General features: G+C 43.8%; 4 protein-coding genes across 6 annotated transcripts; 2 read left to right on the top strand and 2 right to left on the bottom strand.

Annotated features, from left to right (window-relative positions):
• Positions 1 to 4: 4 nt before the first annotated feature.
• LOC6739629 (protein enabled) lies at positions 5 to 13289 on the bottom strand. 3 transcript variants are annotated; one of them, XM_016174358.3, is made up of 7 exons: positions 10691 to 13289; positions 4968 to 5137; positions 4769 to 4842; positions 1793 to 2349; positions 1353 to 1522; positions 1208 to 1287; positions 5 to 1146 (listed from the first exon to the last, which is right to left on the bottom strand). In XM_016174358.3, exons 1-7 carry the CDS (start codon positions 11957 to 11959, stop codon positions 971 to 973), a joined length of 2496 nt encoding a protein of 831 aa, XP_016031208.1. In that variant the 5' UTR covers positions 11960 to 13289; the 3' UTR covers positions 5 to 970. The 3 variants fall into 3 exon arrangements, 2 of the variants coding, with proteins under 2 accessions (XP_016031208.1, XP_016031207.1); XR_005543954.2 differs by lacking the exon at positions 5 to 1146 and having other exon boundaries at positions 1249 to 1287; positions 1878 to 2349; XM_016174357.3 differs by lacking the exons at positions 5 to 1146; positions 1208 to 1287; positions 1353 to 1522; positions 1793 to 2349 and adding an exon at positions 2841 to 4273.
• A 1390-nt stretch (positions 13290 to 14679) lies between these two features.
• LOC27208937 (queuine tRNA-ribosyltransferase accessory subunit 2) lies at positions 14680 to 16138 on the top strand. The gene is made up of 2 exons (XM_016184468.2): positions 14680 to 15852; positions 15912 to 16138. The coding sequence occupies exons 1-2, from the start codon at positions 14789 to 14791 to the stop codon at positions 16102 to 16104; spliced, it is 1257 nt and encodes a 418-aa protein (XP_016031206.1). The 5' UTR covers positions 14680 to 14788; the 3' UTR covers positions 16105 to 16138.
• LOC6737432 (GDP-D-glucose phosphorylase 1) lies at positions 16135 to 17549 on the bottom strand. The gene is made up of 3 exons (XM_016171205.2): positions 17146 to 17549; positions 16387 to 17092; positions 16135 to 16323 (listed from the first exon to the last, which is right to left on the bottom strand). Exons 1-3 carry the CDS (start codon positions 17512 to 17514, stop codon positions 16172 to 16174), a joined length of 1227 nt encoding a protein of 408 aa, XP_016031205.1. The 5' UTR covers positions 17515 to 17549; the 3' UTR covers positions 16135 to 16171.
• LOC6737431 (SAC3 domain-containing protein 1) lies at positions 17537 to 19161 on the top strand. The gene is made up of 5 exons (XM_016169863.3): positions 17537 to 17653; positions 17773 to 17907; positions 17966 to 18139; positions 18199 to 18735; positions 18817 to 19161. Exons 2-5 carry the CDS (start codon positions 17852 to 17854, stop codon positions 19097 to 19099), a joined length of 1050 nt encoding a protein of 349 aa, XP_016031204.1. The 5' UTR covers positions 17537 to 17653; positions 17773 to 17851; the 3' UTR covers positions 19100 to 19161.
• Positions 19162 to 19164: the final 3 nt, after the last annotated feature.

Here is a 19164-nt window from a genome sequence, read left to right as displayed (position 1 = left end):
GGAGTGGACTTGGTTTTGCCTTTGTTCGTATAGAATATATTTGGTATATATAATTTACAATTGCTATGTTTTGGTTGTATTTTTCTGCCTCTTTGCATTTGATTTTTGCGTATATTCACTTTGAATTTGATGCTGCGCTTGTTGTATATAATATGTATATTGTATATAGGAATATTTAGTTTGTTAATCGTCTGTGCCGCTCGCCAGTTCTATGCTAAAAATTTGTCTCTCGTCTTAAAAACTAGGCTCTACATGTTACTTAGTATGCGTATTTCGGGAACTTTCATTGGGAGGTCTTTGATTTAGTATTCTCAATTTTGGTGTTTTCACTTATCAGCTAATCGCTACTACTAATGCGGCTCATTTGGGGCTAAAGATTTGGGAGCGGTTTTTTAGTTGGGGGGATATGGCTGGGCTGGAAGGAAACCGAAGCTAATATGTTTGTATAGTTCTGGCCAGGATTTGGCCATGTGGAAGTGTGCTGCACCCTCTAAGCGCTATGGCAACTACAGAAATATATTTATGTATGTGTATGTATATATACTCGTAATATGTATATTGTTGTATATGGTTACCTTGCGTATAAATATCTGTATTTGGCTTAAACTAATCTTTCTCCTGCCTGTTGCGTCGTGTTGATATCTGGTTGGCTTAATTGAATTTCATTCGATTAAAGTTAAATTTTGTTAACATTTAGGCTAATTTTACTAGTGTCTGGTAGTTATCCATCGGGAGACCACATTTTGTTTGTCGCCCGCTCATTTAATTTAGCACTTAGTTTTCAATGATTTCGCACGCGGCGATTAAATTAAATTACTCTCATTTTTATGTTTCGAAGACACAACAGTTACTGGTCCAGTTCCAGGAAGAAGTATATGTATATGCGTGTGTGGGTGTGTGCGTGTGGGCACTCATCTGTCGATGAGGATTGCATTGTTTTTCGGATGGGGTCCTACGATTTTGCCAATTTCTACCGGGGTCCCGTGTAACTGTACTGCAAGCCCGTGTGCGTCAATTCGTTGCATACTTCGCTGCGCTGCGTCGCGGCATTTAGGGCGGCGAAGGCGTGATGGGGGCGTGGCGTGGTCAGATGTGCTTGGGCATTATGTTGTCCCGATTCATAGGCAGTTAGGTCAATGCTGGGCGCTGTAAAAATCAAGTCTAATATTAATATCCCTACTATATTGCATGATAATTCTATGCTTACCAGCGGCATGCATGCGATTATATAGATTCTTTCGTTTCTTCTTCAACAGCGTGTCCAAATTATAGCTCTCCATGCCAGCTCTGTAGGAGAATCATGAATTTTAAATAGATTTGCTACTCAGATCAAGCCACTTGAGAGAACTTACTTTTCGGGCCTTCCATTGCCCAGGAGCTCCTTGAAGGCGACATAGATCTTGTTTAGCGTCAGATTGGATAGCCCCTGGCCCAGATATCGTACAAATTTAAGTTGTTCACATTTGGATAAAGCGCTCTCGTGGAAGTCCAAAAAGGGTCGATGATCGGATATCTGATATTCCTGTCGAAATGCAAGAGTACGAAACGAAAAAAAGTGCGGAAATGGAAGAGAATGGGTGAAATACATTAAGTTCTATTCCATGAAGGATGGGCAAGAGTTTTGTTCATTGCACTGGATATCAATAGATGAGGATGCAATTTGGATATGTATCTATGTACACAGATGGAGTGCCAATGTTTCGAACGCCAATTGGGGGGCTAAAGAACAAAGCTCCGCTAGACTACAGTGGTGCCTCCTGCTGATATCTGCTTTCGATACACTTTTGCTCACATTGCAAAACTTGATGAAGTTTTCGATGAGTATGTACTTTTCATAATTGCTCAGACAATGCTGGCTACTACTCTGTATACCGAACTGTTTCAATAGCTCCTGCTTCTTGGGCGGCAGGCGGCTAATGTGAGTGCAAACCCCATCCTCGATCCGGTGCGTTTCGTGCACGTCGAAGTTCTCGTAGATGATGAGCTGCTCCAGCGATCTGGGCGGTGGTCCCAGTGCCGGAAGCGGCGGTGGAGGCAATAGGGCCGGTGGAGCTCCACATCCGTAGCGCGGATCCATGGTCATCGGGTGTTGATGTTGATGTTGATGCTGCTGTTGCTGCTGCTGCTGCGCCGTCGATGATGTCACATAGCCCGCTGGCATGGTCACCGCATTGGGATTAATCACCGATCCTGGCACTGGGTTGCTGCTGCCACTGCTGGCACTGCTGTTGCTGTTGCTACCGATGTTCATGTTGCACGTGTTGCTGTTGTTGCTGCTGCTGCTGCCGCCGCCGCTGCCGGTGGCGAACTCCAGGGAGCCATCGTTGGCCGCCGCCATGTTCTTGAGGTCTACAAGAGAGAATCGGAATACCAACACACTCAGGAAGCGGAACTCCAAGGATGTGTGCGAGTCGACTTTCATTTGAAATCGCCTCTGAGCTCAGAACAAAATTTTGAAAAAGTATGTAGTATCAATTGCAATGGTTTGCATGCAACTTCAAAAAGTAAAATAATATTTATACAATGTTTAAAGAATAAATAAAAATCTATATTAGGATAAGATAAAATACAGATTAAGGCTGAAAATCAAAGGCGATTTTTTACTTGAATCGCATGTTTTCCTTGGCGCTGCATGATTTGATTAATTATATTGCCCCAAGGTGAAGGAGAACTATGACCATTAGGTGCAACATTGCGTTCTCTTTTCAATTTTCAATTGGAAGCTTCAAGAAAATGAAAGTTCTCCTCTGTATTAATTGGTTTAGCGCAAATGCAGAGGCGCGACGCAGGCAATAAATCTCAAGTAAAAACAACATTCAAATCGATTTTCTCTCAATCGCTTCTTGCTAGTTGTGTATATATATTTTCTGGGTTCGCAAACAATTTCCATATATATGTATGTATATCGTATGTTGTGTTTAGTTAGGATTGGTTTTACATTAACATACATATCATTTGTTCTTGGCTTACTAAAATATATATTTATATATTACCATATTAAATAGCATTAGCATGATTTTCTATACTCGTGTTCTTCGTGTTGGTGAGCGTGTAAATGTGTGATGTTTGTGTGTAAATGTAATAATCTCTTTTCAAGGAATAACATTGCATAGTTTTGGGGTAATGATCGATCGTTGTCCAACAATTTCATTTTATCGTCGTCAAACGTAATACAAAATTTGCATAGTTTTATAAAATTTGGCAAAAAGCTTGTGTAAAATTAGTCTAAATAAACGAAACATAAACTAAAAACGAAGAGCACACTAAAAAACTAATATGACGATGCACATCAACGGAAAACTATAATCTAGGACAGGTTGGGAGGATGATGGGGGATGGGCCGAAATCCTGAATCCTCTGCCATGTCCTTCTGCAACAGCCTATGCGTGTCAACAGGTGGCGCCACCACCGCTGTCCTTGGCGCCACGCCGACCCCAATCTCACATGGCCGTGGGCGGCAATGGCCCGCCTCCTCCTCCTGCTGATCCAGCGCCTCCTGTTGCTCCACCAGCACCTCCGCCACCAACTCCTCCTCCCCCAACCGCCTGCTGTGCGTTTGGTGGTGGTCCCGGATATCCCATCGCCGCCATATGCTGGACATGTGCGTGGGGATGCGGATAGTAGTGCGGATGATGCTGCTGCGGATGCGGATGACCATGGGCATAGGCAAAGTGATGGGCATGTGGAAGACCGTGATGCCCCGCCTGGTGGTGCGGATGTGAGTGTGGCGATGGTGGATAGTGATGCGGATGCGGCAGCTGGGGATGCGAACTGCGCGTTGGGGTTCCAGGCTGCAGGTGGTGCGGAAGTGAGTGGGGTAGCGTGTGCGGATGCGAATGCTGGGCATGCGGATGCGGGTGCGTGTGCGGATGCTGCAACATATGCTGTTGCTGTTGCTGCTGCTGTTGTTGCTGCTGTTGATGTTGCTGCTGCAGGTGCTGCTGTTGCTGTGGTGTCGTAGGCGTTCCAGCTACTGCTCCTGCTGGCATTGTGGGCGTGGCTGGCCTTGTGCGTGGTACTGCCTGTGCCGGCGTGCCTGCTCCCAGCACCGATGTTGCCACTGGTGTTGTTGCCGTGGCCGTTGCTGCTGATGCGGCTGCTGCTGCAAGTTTCGGTGTTGCAGGTGAGTTGGGTGCCAGCGGATCCTGCTCGGATTGCTGCTGGTGCTGTTGTTGTGGTGTCTGTTTGACCGGTGTGGATGTTGTTGTTGTGCTGGTGTTGTTGTTGGTCTTGTTACTGGTGTTGTTGGTGATGTTGTTGTTGGTATTGTCGCCTAGTGATTGAAAGCGTATGCGTTGGAAAAAGAAGAAGAAAGAGGAAACACAAACAAATTGAAGTCAAAAATTAAAATAGTTTTCTTTCTGTGTTTTTTTTTTTTGAGCGCGCGCAGACAAAATTGATTAGTTTACGAAATTTTGTAAAAATAGGCAGGCCAAATTGTAGGTAGTTTTCTTAAAATTTTGATAGGAAGAAAACGAAATAGAAAATGACACGAAATAGAAATAGAAATGAGAAGTGCAAAGTAGAGAAATCATAAAAATGAATGTAAGCACTTCTAGTTTCGAGTGTATTTTTAAAATTTAGCACATTCGCCACTTGGCTTTCATGTCTCGCTTTTATTTTTTTTATTAATTTTCCTCTGCCTGACTACATTTTCGGTTCATGCTGCCTTCTGCTGCATTTGCACTACACGGAAATCGGGTATGGCGGAGTCGGGTGTTCTAGGGGGTTATATCTACATCTATATTTAGATATAGATTCCACTTACCAGCTGTTGTGTTGGCCAGGAAGCGCTTGGTTTTGTCGAGTATATAAGGCAGATTGTAGCCATCCTTCGTGTAGCTGCAAAATAAAAAGGACATTCATCAATTATAATAGCATGCTTTTAGGCTACTCCAAGTTCGGCAGGATACTCAATTATCGGGGGACACGATGATGATGATGATGACGATGATGATGATACTCACATTTCCGTGCGTTTGGTGCAGAACAGATTCTTAAAATTGCTATAAATGCAGAAGAGCGTAAACGTCGGCAGTCCCTGGCCCAGATATCGAGCGAATTTGATCTGCTCCGGCTTATTCAAACCGCACTGATTCAGTGACAGCCATGGCCTGTGGTCCTTGATGTCGTATTCCTTTTGGGGATAGTTTGAAAATGGGTACATTTAGTATAAATCATATGTGCAATTTTTACCCCAAATAGGACCAACATGTATTTCAACGTTTCGCATTTCAAAATATGTATAATTAAAGTTCCACTTATAGTTGAATTAAGAATTCCATTAAAATCTAATTGAAACCCAGCTGTGTGGCCTTCGTCAAAAATTTCAGATAACGAAGTAGTAATGCATTTTAATTAGATGAAAATTAAATTAGAAATCCAACTCTAGTTGTAAAGTAATTTTCCAGACATACCGGTTTTACTGGTTGGTAAAACCCCGCCCCTAACCACCCTTCCATTAGTTTTAAACCAGCTTACACCTTTCATGTTGGAACCCACCCCCCATTCCACCACTTTTTAGCATAATTTTCTCGACTTTTAGGCTGTTTTTCCACGTAGAAGTATGTGTGTGGGGATGTATATTCATGGACGTCAAATTCTACGGCTGCACATATGTATTTGCCTTACATAATGTACTTTCTCTATATGTATGAAAAACCAAAACCGACCCGACTAGCTCACCCCCAAAAACCCATACACATGCGAGCGAAAACTTTACCCACTACTAATCAAAACTTATAATTCGTGTACAACGCAAAAGTTTAAAACGAAAATTTTACACAAAAGCCAAAAACTTGCAAAGGACGACGGTTGGGTTGGGTGGAAAAACGAGGGGGGGTGGGTGGCGACGGGATCTGAATAGCATGCCAAAGCAAAAGCTCCCATACACACACATACAGACATTGGCTCACACACACTCACACCCCTACAATGTATATTTTATAGTGTAAAAATATAGAATAGGGCGAAGCGAAAAAGGAAGCAGAAAAGGCAGCAAAGCAAACCCAAATAGAAAAGCAAACAACATTTTCAATGAAGCCATTTTGCCCCAAAAAGAGGGGTTGGGGTTTGGGGGTTATTTGCTAAGGCCCCCCTTTTCAAAGGGTTACCATGAAAGCCTCTCTGTCTGTGTGTGAGTGTGTTTCTGTGTTTGGCGAGTGTGTGTGTGTGTGCGATAGCTAGATGGTAGGCTTAATGGACGATTGTGTGAGTGCGAGTCTTCGGCAGCGCAGAGAGTTCAGTTCCGTTCGTCGTCGGAACTTATCAACATCCTCATAATCAGGGTTTCCACCATCCAACCAACCCATCCACCCAGGGTTACCACCCACACCCACCCCCAAAAAGGTCCTCTCACACATGCGAATTGCTGACTGTGCTGCTGTACGTCTCACTGATTGTGTATGTGTACGTGTGTGTGCATACATTTTCGGTTTTGATTATGTTAAAAATCAATAGAGCAAAAATGGAGTGACATGCCGTGTCTTGCTTTTTGGGCGAATAGTAAGCGAAAACTTTAAAACCCCTGTCAAAAAGCAGGAAAACACTGGCTGACAGCCACTCCACACACTCTCTTATTTGCTTCTCTTATTTTCCAGCGCTGACAGGCACAGCCGACACCTGGCCACTTCTCCAGGTGTCTCATTAACAATCAACTATGCGGGGGCGTTGGGGCTTAAAGGGGTGTGGCAAACATGGTGGTTTCTGGACTGTTGCTGCTCTCAAGTGGTGCGCCCCCTTCGGCCACACCGCCCATGGCCACTCAACTGTTTCACAGTTAAAAAGCACACAAAATAACGACACTCTAAGTTTATTCAACTATGGGATACCCTATTCTTGGGCTTATTAAAAAATCTTTCATTTGATATTTAATCTTTAATCAATTACTACAAACTATCAAGACTCCATTATTGATTGTTAGGTTTTTGTTGCCTACTTTTTAGGGTTAGTCCAAGGATAATAAGAGAAGTACCCTTCAGTTTTTTTATGATATGAAAGTAATGTGTTCAGAAAAAAACAAATGAATGGAAAATGTTTTTTTTTCAAACGAAGATGTGTTCTAAAGCACAGACTTAAACCCCGACTGAATCAGGTGTACGGTGTATACATATCTTACCTAATTACAATATACCCTAGTAATTTACCTCTTAAGGTTTACAAGTAAAGAAAAAAACAAATATAACCAGGAAAAGAGGAATGAAAGCAGTGGCAATGTGTTGCGGTATTTTGTTCTTGTTTTCGCTGCTGTTTTCCGTTTCTGTTTTTATTGCGTCTCCTCCTTGTGTTCGTTTTTTGTTTTCTGTTTTTGTTTGTTTCTTTTTTCTTGTTTTTTTTTTTTGCAAACTTATTGGCAGACATGGTTTGTGTTTGTGCGTGACGTAGTGAACGTGAGTGTGTAGGTGTGCGGGTGTCTGGGAGCATTTCGGGCGTGTGCACTTGTGTGTTTGTGTGTGGCGGGATTGCGGTTGTTGTCTGTGGTGTGATGCGGTTTGTTGTTGTTTGTATTGAGACAAGTGTGAATTGTTTTCCTTTCTCCTGTTGTTGTTCCTGCTGTTTTTGTTGTTGTTGTTGTTGTTGGTGTGGGTGTTGCTTGTGCGTGCCGAGAAACAACAAGAGCAACAAAAGCCAAATGTTTGACTGTTGCTGCCATGATTTTTTGATTCCTTTTGCAAGGGCTTGCGTCGTGTGCGTTAATGTGTGTGCCCGTGTGTGTAAGTGGGGGAAATTTTCACACTTTCACTCTTTGGTGCGTGTGCAGCCCCATTCGACTGGTTTTATTTTTTAAAGGGTTAAGGGTTACAGCTTTCGACACCCTCTGCTTTGCTTTGTTTTGCCCACACCCGCCGTTTCTACACCTTTCCATTAGGCAACTAATTTAGGGTTTTTTAATTAAGGTAAACCCGTTCTAAATGCGCTCTAAATTCCGCAAAAATGACCCCACACCAAACTAATTTAATGTGGTGTGTGCTCCCAAAAGGCGACAAAACGTTGCACAAAAGCTAAATATTTGATGTGTGCGTTAGAATTATACAAACATATGTACATATGTGCGCCTGCATATACATATATTATATATACAAACATATATACGCGTCCAAAGCCCTGTATATAGACATCACATGCGGCAAGTACAGTTATATCGGCATGTGCCCGCATACATACATATGTATAATTTAAAATTATAATCAATGCCCCATATGTGCGCCTGCTTTCATACGCGAGTGTGAGTGTGTGTGCGCGTAAATTGTGCGAAGCCGAGACATTGTACCTGCCCGAGCGCCACCCATTTTCCGCCCAACCACCCACAACCCCGATCCACCGCACCCGTTTCACATCCTCATCCACTAAGCTGTCCTTTACACACACACACACTCGGCCGCAAAGTTGGGCAAAACCGAGTGCACTTGTGTGGGTGAGCTGACTGCATGCGCACTTAGTAGCCTTCAACGACGCCGCTGGGCGACACACACATCCACAGCCTCACCTACAGTCAAGCTTCCTAGTCTATAAACATCCCACGTTACTATTCATTCAATTACAGCAAGCATGTCAATTAACAACAAAGCAAAATGAAGTTAATATGTATCTGAAAATGGTAATTCTATCTATCTATCTGGTAATAATATCAAATTTATAAAAATAAAACCAAATTGAACAGGTTGATTAAAAAGTTAGAAAGTGCAATAAAATAGCTCTTAAAACCCTCCAAATAATGGTTTGATAATGTTTTTTAATATTAATTCGGATAATATTCAAACTGACTTTTGCAATTTTAAAAAGCTTATAGGTTTTACTACTCTAACTAAATTTATTTATTTCTAATTTGTGTTACTATTCTTAGGCAAGTTCTACTGTACTAATGGTCGCTCCGATAGAGACATGTATAAAATGTGTTGATAAAATACAGACGCACTCACACACATGCAAGACGAAATCGAGAGAGTCGGAAAAGGACATGCCCAAGCAGCTAGCGGACAGTCCGATGTCCCCCCATTTCTCCATTCCCCCGCACCCCTCTAAGTAACTTGATGATTGTATGTGTGAAAGCAAGGAGTGGAAGCCAAAGAATTCAAGGGAGCAGCAGAAGAAGAAGACGAAGGACGAGCAGGAGAAGAAGGAGAATAGGAAGGTGGGGGGACAACACACAATTACTCAATAGCAAGCTTTTGGGGGTTGCCCACACCCACACTCGAAGCCACACACATACAGAACTACACACACTTTGGTAGTTCAGCCTTCAAGTAAGTTTTGAATTGAGGAAATGAAGGCGAGAGGCAGAGCGAGGTGAGAGAAAGTGGGAGCCAGGAGAGAGCAGCTACCGCAGAAATGAGAGAGCGCAACAATTTTGAGTTAGGGAGCCAAGTAGGTAAAGTAAAAGAGAGAGCGTCTTAGAACTAAAATGTTGTAATAGAGGGGGGTTTTTGGGCTTCCCTTCCGTTTCGCCTACATCGTAATTTCTCCGCCCCCCCATCCAGTTTTTGTTGTTCTTGCTTTTGTTGTATTATGCCATCAATGCCATTTTGTACATAGTTTTGGAGAATGTGTGTCTGTGTGCGTGAGCTTAAGAGCGAGAGGGCGGGGGGGATGCGACGGGTGGGCAGCAAATCTAGATGTGACTGTGTCTGTGTGTTTGTGATAAAGCGGAGCGTAATGAGCGTGGTGAGTGTTTGGGGTTGACTGCCATAGTGTTGAAAAGGGCGCCAAACGTGTCTGCGTGTGTGTGTTTGCTCGGGTGGCTTTCCGGGGGGTTGTGGTGGTGGTGGTGGAAAGTGGGGATTTAGCCCCCCGCATGTATAGGTGTTTAGAACTCACACATACGCACATACATACATTGAGCACACATGATTACAGTTGTATGCTGAATTTGTGGTTGGCTGCAGTCGACGTCGACTGAGGCGCCGGCATCACTGCTCCTGTTATTACAATTTATAATGACATTTGTGTGAGTGGGGGGCAAACGGAATCCCGAATGCGTGTGTGAGTGCGGGTGGAATTACGGCAGTGTGTGTGATATAGGATATAGATAGGGTGCATGTTTATATTATGAATATCCCAATTGCTATGTACTATATTTATATAGGGTGCGGGTGCACCGAAAAATGTATTACATTTTAGTTTAGCCAAAGTAATACACATTACTAACCTTCTAATCGATACATTATAGAAATGGCAATCAAGAACTCTATGAAATGGTCCTTCCTTATACATTTTCTGTAAAATTTACTTTTGCGGGCTACATCACAAAGCTTATAAAAAATAGTATCAGTTAGATAAGACCAGTGATAAATTGACCTTTAATTCAGGCCTTCAATTGAGTAACTTATCAGTAGTTCTTCTTATCAAATCATAATGTATTGACCCCAGTCTATGAACATTTTCTACATGGATTTCAGTCTTTTGGGAATTAAAAAAACTCCAAATGAAAGCTTTTGAATTAAATAAAAGGAAATTGTACTTCTAGATGTAAAGCATACAATCCCCTCCGCCAACCTCAATTAGACCACATCAAGTCCTGTTCCCGACCATCATTACAAAAAAAACACCTAATTCATACATATGTGCGAATTGCATATGGAAATGGGCAGCGCGCGGAGAGCGTTAAAATATTCACACACACAAAATTTAACTCGCTAACACCCCGAAAACATCTGGAAACCCAACCCCTTCGATTTCGGGAAGCGTAACTCACCTCGCAAAACTTGATGAAATTCTCCACCACAATCGATTTGTCCGTCAGCGTCATCTGGCCGGTGAACCGAACTCCCAGCTGCTTCAGCGTATCCTTCTTCTTCGACGGCAGCTTGTTCATGTGCTGGAAGATGCCCTCTTCCACTTTGTGCGACGGATGCACTTCGAAGTTCTCCTTGATCACAAAGCTTCCGAGGAGTTTCGGTGCATGAGAAGACGATGAAGCCGTGGAGGAGGAGCAACTGGCGCCGGTTAACAATCCCCCGAATTCTCCCGCACTTCCACAGGCCGCTCCTTCGGATGAGGTGTTCGAATTGGAGGCATTGAGGTGCGAATTGGGAAATGCTAGCATTTCCAGCGAAGATTCATTCGAATTGGACGATCCGTTGGATGCAATGTGCTGTAGATCAAAGATCGTCTGCTTTGAATCGTGATCGAAGACATCCAGTGCGGAGGAGCTGGTGTCCACCAGACTATTGGAAGCCCGCGAAACGGAAGACAACAAAGCTGCTACTTTGCGGGAGGCAGATCGTGATTTCTGCGAGGTGCTAGTATCCAAATCGATCAGACCACCGGCAACGGGCGATTGAGCAGGCGGTGGTGGTGTGGCGCCTGCTTGGACGCCCGATTTACTAACACTGACCTGCTTTTCCGCACACGAGCTAGTTTCGCTGGCGCTACTCGGTGTGCTGGGCGTAAAGTCCGTGGAGTGTCGCAGATATTTGATAAACTCAAAGGATCCATCGAAGTGCTGGGGCACTGAGCCCGCTGCCGAGGCGGTGGATTGATGGCCATTGGGCGTGGCCACTGCAGTTGGCCAGCGATTGCTCGAGGGGGTGGCGGTGAGGGGAGATGATCCTGCTGCTCCTGCATTTCCTGGAGTGGACGTCGGTGCTGCTGATGCGCTGGCTTCGACGCTGGCAGAGGCAGAGGCAGCGGCGGAAGCATAGTGTGCGGGATTAACAGAACTACCTGAGTTAATGGAGGAGGAGTTTTCCCGCTGCGGCGTTGTAGTTGCCTCGTAATTGGGAAAATCCGCTGCTGCCGTCGCTGAACTGCCATTGGGTAAATGTGTGTGGGAATACTGCTGATGTTGTTGTTGTTGCTGCTGCTGTTGTTGCGTCGCCGCGCCTGCGCCGCAGCCAAACACTTGAAATTCCTCGAAATTGGTGCATTTGAGCTCGCCATTGCTCAAGTACTTGGAAAACTCTGAAGGATCGTTGAGCGAGTTGAGGAAGAAGGAGCTAAAGTTGCTCGATATGCAGGACATTTTGTTCAATTGTTATATTTTTGTTTTTCTCCTTTTGTGTAATACTGTACGTTATAATTTATTTAAAGCTTAAAATGGCACATGCGATATTTCGAAATTTTCTCTCGTTTTTCTCGTTTTGCTGCTGCTTCTGCGGTTCATATTTTATTACAATTTTCCACACACTCTCATCGAGGAAAAACACATGTGTGTGTGGGCCTCTCCCGCTTGTGTGTATATATGTATAAATTTTTCTTATTATAGCAAAGTGTAATTTATTATTCTTATTGCTTGTTCGCGCATTGCCTTTCGCTCCTTGAAAAAAGGCCTTTTCCACCGTATGTGGTCGCTTCTAGTTGTTGTTTTTGTTGCTTTTGCTGCTGTTGTTGGTGCCGCTCACACACGTACCACTACACATAACACAAAGAGCCTGGAAATAGGCGCTTTTTGAAACTGGTCTGGTCGGTCTCTTTTGGGGCCTGTCTTTTTGCCTATTTTATTATTATTATTATTACTTGGCCTTTTTGCACTATTTTTACTTCCTTTTCGACCGTACGTTCGCGCCCACTTACACACAGACAGGCGGTAGGCTCACAGACACACACGCACACAACACCACACAGGCACATACAGCGAGGCGCGGTCGGCAGCGGCGTTGCTTTTTCCGTCTTCCTCTGCTTTATATTTTCGTTTTTCTCGCTCGCCTTTGCTTTACTTTCAAAACAAATGCCGCTAGTGCTTCTGCTTCCATACGGAAAAACGGAAAATCTTATCGTTGTTGCTGTTGTTGTCACAGTCGTCGCAGAGTGTTTTCACCGCCGTGAGAAAACACAACATCGCCGCAACGCACACGAACGAAAAATGAGCGAAAAACATGCAAGCGCTGCGACGGAAATTTGTGCTCTGCCGGCGTCGCCGCTTTTGCTCTCTTTCACTCTCTCTGTTACTGTGTTTATGGCAAGTCCTTTTCTAGTTTATGTATTTTTAAATCATTGAACTATATTACGCATATCCAATTTCGGTTTATCTATGTAATAATGTTTTGCATTTATGTATCAGCCAATGAACGCAGATCCAGTGCATGAATCGAAACAATGATATTTTTCAACATAAATTAAAATATTTTTTGTTCTTTTCATTTTATTAACTTCTTCATGTAGCATGAACGGGTTTGGGCATAAATTCTGAAATCATGAAATTCTCTGCATAAACACAGTTTCTCTCTCGCGCTCTCGCATTCTCTCGTTTTCCTCGTCGTGTGAGAGTGTAATCAGTTGTAGGTGTTTGTAGTTGTTGCTGCGCTAGGAAACGTGTATTTCTTCCTGCGCCATGCTAACCCTTTCCATATAAACCTGATTTAATCTTTGATTATTGTGCTCTCGCTGGGGGATTATTGCTGCCGTTCGTTGTTGCTGGCTTTGCTATTTTTGAAAATTCCACTAAATTATCCGTTGTGCCGTCCGCTCGCTCTCCGCCGTTCTTGTAGTTGTTGCTATTGTGCGTTTTTAGGCAGGTAAAACAGTTCATTTGCCTAGGGTTGCCACATCGTTGGGCGTTCCGCAGGACCACCTGGAATGCACATAAATGTTAAGTTTTATTGCCCTTTTTACAGTTCCTCCACATTTACGACTGCCTTTAAGTCGTAAAACACGGGAACAGGTAGCGATCTGTTCAAGGTCACAGCTGTGCAGGAGGTTGGCAACTCTGGCGGGCAGGAGATTTCAAAACTTCCAGTGGATATGTTCTAACTCAAGGAATTTTTATAGCTTATTTGTTTGCATAAATGTACAATGTACATAATGTCAGCGGCAGACGCTGTTAATTATAAATACAACGGCGGCGGCAAGGAAGTCATCAATTTAAAAAGCTGTCTCTGCATTATTGTTATTCTAATTACCTCTTTTGCTGTTGATGCTTTTGGCACAATTTCGTTTTTAAATTCAAACACATTTATTATAAAAGTGTTTCTTCGAGGGGAGCTTATAAAGAACAGAACTAATTTAATGGACTTTCACACGCGGTTAGCCAATTTACATGTCTGTACATGCCAGCGCACATATGTACGGGCATACACATGTACGTATGCGAGTAATTTTTCAATTAATTTTAATTATAAACTTAATTAGGAAATCAATGAACGACGCGAACGGAACACACACGCACACACTTTACCGCCGTGCGACGGAGACAGCGAACATCCGATTGCACACTCAACTAAAACAATGACAACAATTTCCATCAAGTGCGCTGCGCATACAACATAAAACCATTCACTCAGCGCTCCAAAAAGCGAACAAGCCCCCAAAAGCGAACTGAAGCGCTCGTTGAAAAGCGAACAAGCCGAAAAGTCGAAATCAACTGAGCAGCAGTTGGGGAAATACAACGCAAGCAAGGAGAATAGGGGCGCCAACCTGAAAGGGTTGCCAGATCGTGGACACCGAAAACTTTGCTCTTCCTTTTTAGTGGTTAGTTGCCTCCTACGCCCTTTTTCGTATTTTTAATTCATATTTTAGCTGAAATTTCTTTTAGATTTATATAACACAATTAGCGAGGATCTAAAATGGTGGTCTATGAAATCTTGTAATTAACTATATTTTGAAATTAATTGAACTGTACATGAACATGTCGAAAACTTAAGCAAAGCAATTTTACAAAAATTTTAAAAATAGATTATTGGCTTATAGACAAATAGACATATATTTTAAGCTTAGTCAACGCGGCAGCGCACTTAACAATAAATAAGTAAATGCAGCTGAATCGTCATCACTAATAGTTATCGTTATCGGGAACCGCTTGAAACGTGCGGTTGGTTATTATACATTCCAATAATAAATACTCTTTCGAGCCGGAATGAAATTTGCGATCGAGAGTATTAGCAAGAATTCCGGTCGACTAGGTCAACTGCGAATCAAGGATGGAGGACCCGAGTTCAAGACTCCCCTTCTTTTGCAGACGACTAAGGGCGGAAGCATTCCGTGGCTGAGTGCGGATGTTTTCGAGACTCATGTCAGCCGGAAGCCACAGGTGCTCCACTTCACACTGTCCACAATGGAACAGATGACCGAGGCACTTACGCATTGGCACAGTGGTGGGGGTCGCGGACTAAGCGACTACGTGGGACTACCAGGACATCTAAATATTCTCCTGTTACGAGATCCCTGTGAGACAACGCCTTCCGGAGGTAACGACCGGGATATACTGCCGTTGTTTACGAGAAGAGGCAAGGAATCGCTCTCTTCGGAGCGCTACATGGAAATAGTAGCAAGTTTCAAGCCGGACATGTATGAGGGACTCTGCGATGCGGACACAAACTTGGAGAGTGCCAAGAAGCGGATTCAGAAATCGGTTGACAGGACAGAGAAGTTTATGCACTACATCTACGAGCACCGGGGCAAGGTAAATTCCACTCTGCTAGCTCCCATTGTGGGCGGATACAACACATTTGCGCGGACGCAGTCCATTAAACATGCCCGGGAACAGCCAGCGGGCAGCTATGGAGGTTACATCTTCGAGGGTTTCCACACGAATGGTCTATCAGCGTCCACTTTAGATACTTCCGAACTACTGCCAATAGTAGAGCACTGCGTCAAGCAGCTGGAGGAGGACAAGCCTAGGATATTGCCTGGTGCATACACGCCCCTAACCATTCTGGAACTTATCCAACAGGGAATCGATGTGTTTGACACTTCCTACGCATATTGTGCTTCTCTGAACTTCAAGGCTTTGACATTTAGTTTTGTGCAGGATGCAGTGGAGCATGTGCCTTTCTTAGACATAACCGACGAAGCTATCAAGGAGGATTTTACTCCGCCGCTGAGCAACTGCAGTTGCTTGACTTGTCAGAAACACACACGTGCCTACCTTCACCACCTGTACAAAACCAACGAACTATTAGGTCCCATCTTACTGATGGTGTAAGTGATCTTTGTCAATTAAATTATTCTTTCATTTATAAATTTTCCCATTCTTTCAGTCACAACCTTTATCACTACATGGCTTTCTTTGAAAAAATTCGTGAGAGTGTGGCTAAAGATACGCTTCCACAGCTGACGGAGCTCGTAAGAAATCAGAATGGGAAAACACAGGTGGATTATTCCATTGCTGCCAACACCAAAGTAATTAGCAAGGCCACTATGGAGAAAGGATTCGCAGCGGCAGCAGTATGACATGAGCAACCAATTAAACGCTAAACTAAGTCTAGTTAGAAGCCTCTGATTATTTATTCTCTGTGTTTCATATCGTCAATGGTTGGTCCCAAAGATAGTGTTCTTGTCCTTCGACCATACTCGTAATTTGCTCGTACACAGCCTTTGGAGCACTGCCAGTTATTGTTCGAATCCTAAAGAGCACCTGAAGCTCTGTAAGGTTCTCCATTTTTTCAGCATCTGTTAACGAAGGAAAAAAAAACTTTAGCTTAGAAACAACATTTTGTAGTGCGACTATATCACCTGGCAAGGGAATGTAACCAGCCAACTCACAGAAACCGACATTAAACTCGGCCAAATCCTTGTTTACACAGTACTCGGAGCGGGCAAATACGAATACCTTAACATTACCGCTTTTTCCGGGTCTCCGATCCTGAGTAAGGAACAGATTGTGTGGCATATTGTTCTTGCACATCCACATGGCGAGCATGTAGAGCTGGTCCACTTTCTCCGCCACCTGTTCATCACTATCATTTTCGTTAAATACTATACATATTCCTTCCGTGGGCGCCCTACGGCTCAAACGATAAACATAACCCCCGGCCAGCTCATCCAAGGGCACTTGGTCTATATATAAATCCTGGGGCATGTGGAGAAGATGAAAATGAAGGTGATTTACAGAGGCCAGTGCTCCAGGGCTATTATAACCCATGCGCATATCCTTGTCATCGATATTTCGCATAAAGGTGATGCAGAACTGAAGAGCATCACGGGTAATCCGTTGGGTATGGTTTTTTCCTACTTCCGGGCAGATCAAAGTATGATATTTGGTGATTGGGCTCTTGTTTATGATCATCTGAACTTCGGGGCTGCCGTGTGCATCATCAATGGTCATGATCACCTCCTGGGCATCGACTTTATTGAAGTTGAACATCATGTGCTTAAAGGTGGGATTGAGGCTCTCGATGGTCTGGGGACGTCTGCGCTTAAGGTTTCTATCTGAATTAAGCTGGAGGACAAGAGTCGATAAATATTTCTAGAGAACAAGAATATGCCACTTACCTCCGCATAGAAGCCCCAGTATCCTGGTATTTTCCGGCTCTGAGGGGATTTCTCCAATTGATACGAAAACAGCCCGGGCACCTTGTGCAGCTGGTCCCACCTCACCTTCATGGCGTTGAGATAGAGCTGCGCCTTCCCCTCCAGACTCGTCTCGTACTTAACTTTGCTCATGGTGCGCCTCCGGACCGGTCGCTTCACCTCCTGGTCCTCTTTTTGCCTGCAATCCGCGGATCGGAGGACTACCAGCGGCAGCAGAGTTACAACCTTCATCGAAAACCTGTTGCTAAAGCCGGCAGCTATGAAACTGCCGTATTTTTGGGTCACATGTCGGTTGAATCGAAAGAAGGCTGCGAAACGCCGCGAGAACATTTCGTTTTGAGCTGGGCGGGGAAAAACAAACTGAAAATTTAGTAAAATTTTGAAGGCCCAGACAACCTGACAACCCAGACCGCCCAGACACAGCTGATTGCTGACTTCAGCGGCGTGGCAAGAGGGTTTGAAAAAACAAGTAAGCGCTTGTTTTAATAAATATGGATTTTAATGAAGTCCCAATTGCAATTTTATTACTTAGAAGCTGACGTTCGAGTTTTAAAAAGCCTCTTTTATTTTCTGAATTTCATTAAAAAGTTTGCGCTACGTCTTTGATCCAAAAAACCTTCATCCCTGGTTTGTTTGTGCTGCTGAAATTGGCTGCATTCATCAACAAATGGCCCAAGTTCGAGGATCTTGCGAAAGTTTCTGTCCCGATGGGGAGGCGAAGATGTAGGTAAACGAAATTTAAACCCGAATTTAATATAATAACACCGTTTAATACATCCAGGCGTATTCGCGAGAAACTTTTGCACTACTTCGAGCTAAATAATGGTCAGAAGAACAAACCAGGAGTCCTGGTCAAGGAGTTTACACGGTCCGCCGCCGATGTCAAGATGCCCCTGCCCAAGGAAATGCGCACAGAAGCGGCATTGACCAAAACAGTGGAATATCTGCTCAAGGAGCAAGTATTTTAGGCGCTTAATTGGCCAAGTTTAATCTGATAATTAATATACCTTGCAGCATAATCCTGGATACACGAAAGCCGTACAACGTGGCTTACGACTTCATATTCGATCGATTGAGGGCGGTGCGTCGCGAGATCGTGATCCAGATGTACCATGCCAGTCAGAAGATCTGCCTGTTAGAGCCCATTGTGATGTTTCTGGCCTATAGTCGCTATCGCTTGTGTGAGGAGCCCATCGATAAGTTCGATCCCAAGATATGCAACCAGCATTTGCAAGAGTGCCTCACGGGAGTGCTTTGCTGTTACGAAGAACTGGAGGACATGGAATCATCTAGAGAACCCACCATTCGTGAGCTTGAGCGGCGCTGCTTCATAGAGAGCCTGTATCAATTATTTAATTTGGGTTCTCCGGAGTCCTTTACACGCGCCCTTACCTTACCGGACTATGTGCGTCGGGATGCGACGTTTAAGCTTTGTTTTGGGATCTGTTTGGCCTTCCAACAGGGCAATTTGTATAGAGTGCTCATGGGTGTGCCACAACTGCCGCATATTCTGTCCGCCGTGGCTGCCGCCAAGTTGCAGGCGATTAGGAGGTACAGTATAACTTTTTCTATTGGTTGTCTTATTGACATGATGCATTTTTAATGTAAATTCATATGTATGTATATTTGCAGGAGTTTGTTGCAGATTTTCACGCATGCCTACAACAACAAACAGCTTACGGTGCCGGTTCCTTACTTGTTGCGTTTACTGTTGTTCGATGGGCCGATTGGATTGCAGGACCAATGTCGGCATTATAATATATCCTTAACAGCGGATAGGAATGCGGTGCAATTTAATAAGACTGATTTTAACCACAATGCAGAGGTATTTACACCACAACACGAGCGATTTGTGGAGTCGAAGCTGAAGCGTATTTATATTCCAGAAGTTCTATTGCTAAAGAAATTTAACTAATTATTTATGAGCAACAATTGTAAATAGCTCGAAATAAAAGTAAAGCCATGGAGATTAATATATAT

Source organism: Drosophila simulans, chromosome 3L (genome assembly GCF_016746395.2).
Source record: "Drosophila simulans strain w501 chromosome 3L, Prin_Dsim_3.1, whole genome shotgun sequence".
NCBI classification, from domain to species: domain Eukaryota; kingdom Metazoa; phylum Arthropoda; class Insecta; order Diptera; family Drosophilidae; genus Drosophila; species Drosophila simulans.
The sequence above is the reverse complement of the archived record's forward strand: the minus strand, read 5'-3'. Positions and strand labels throughout refer to the sequence as shown.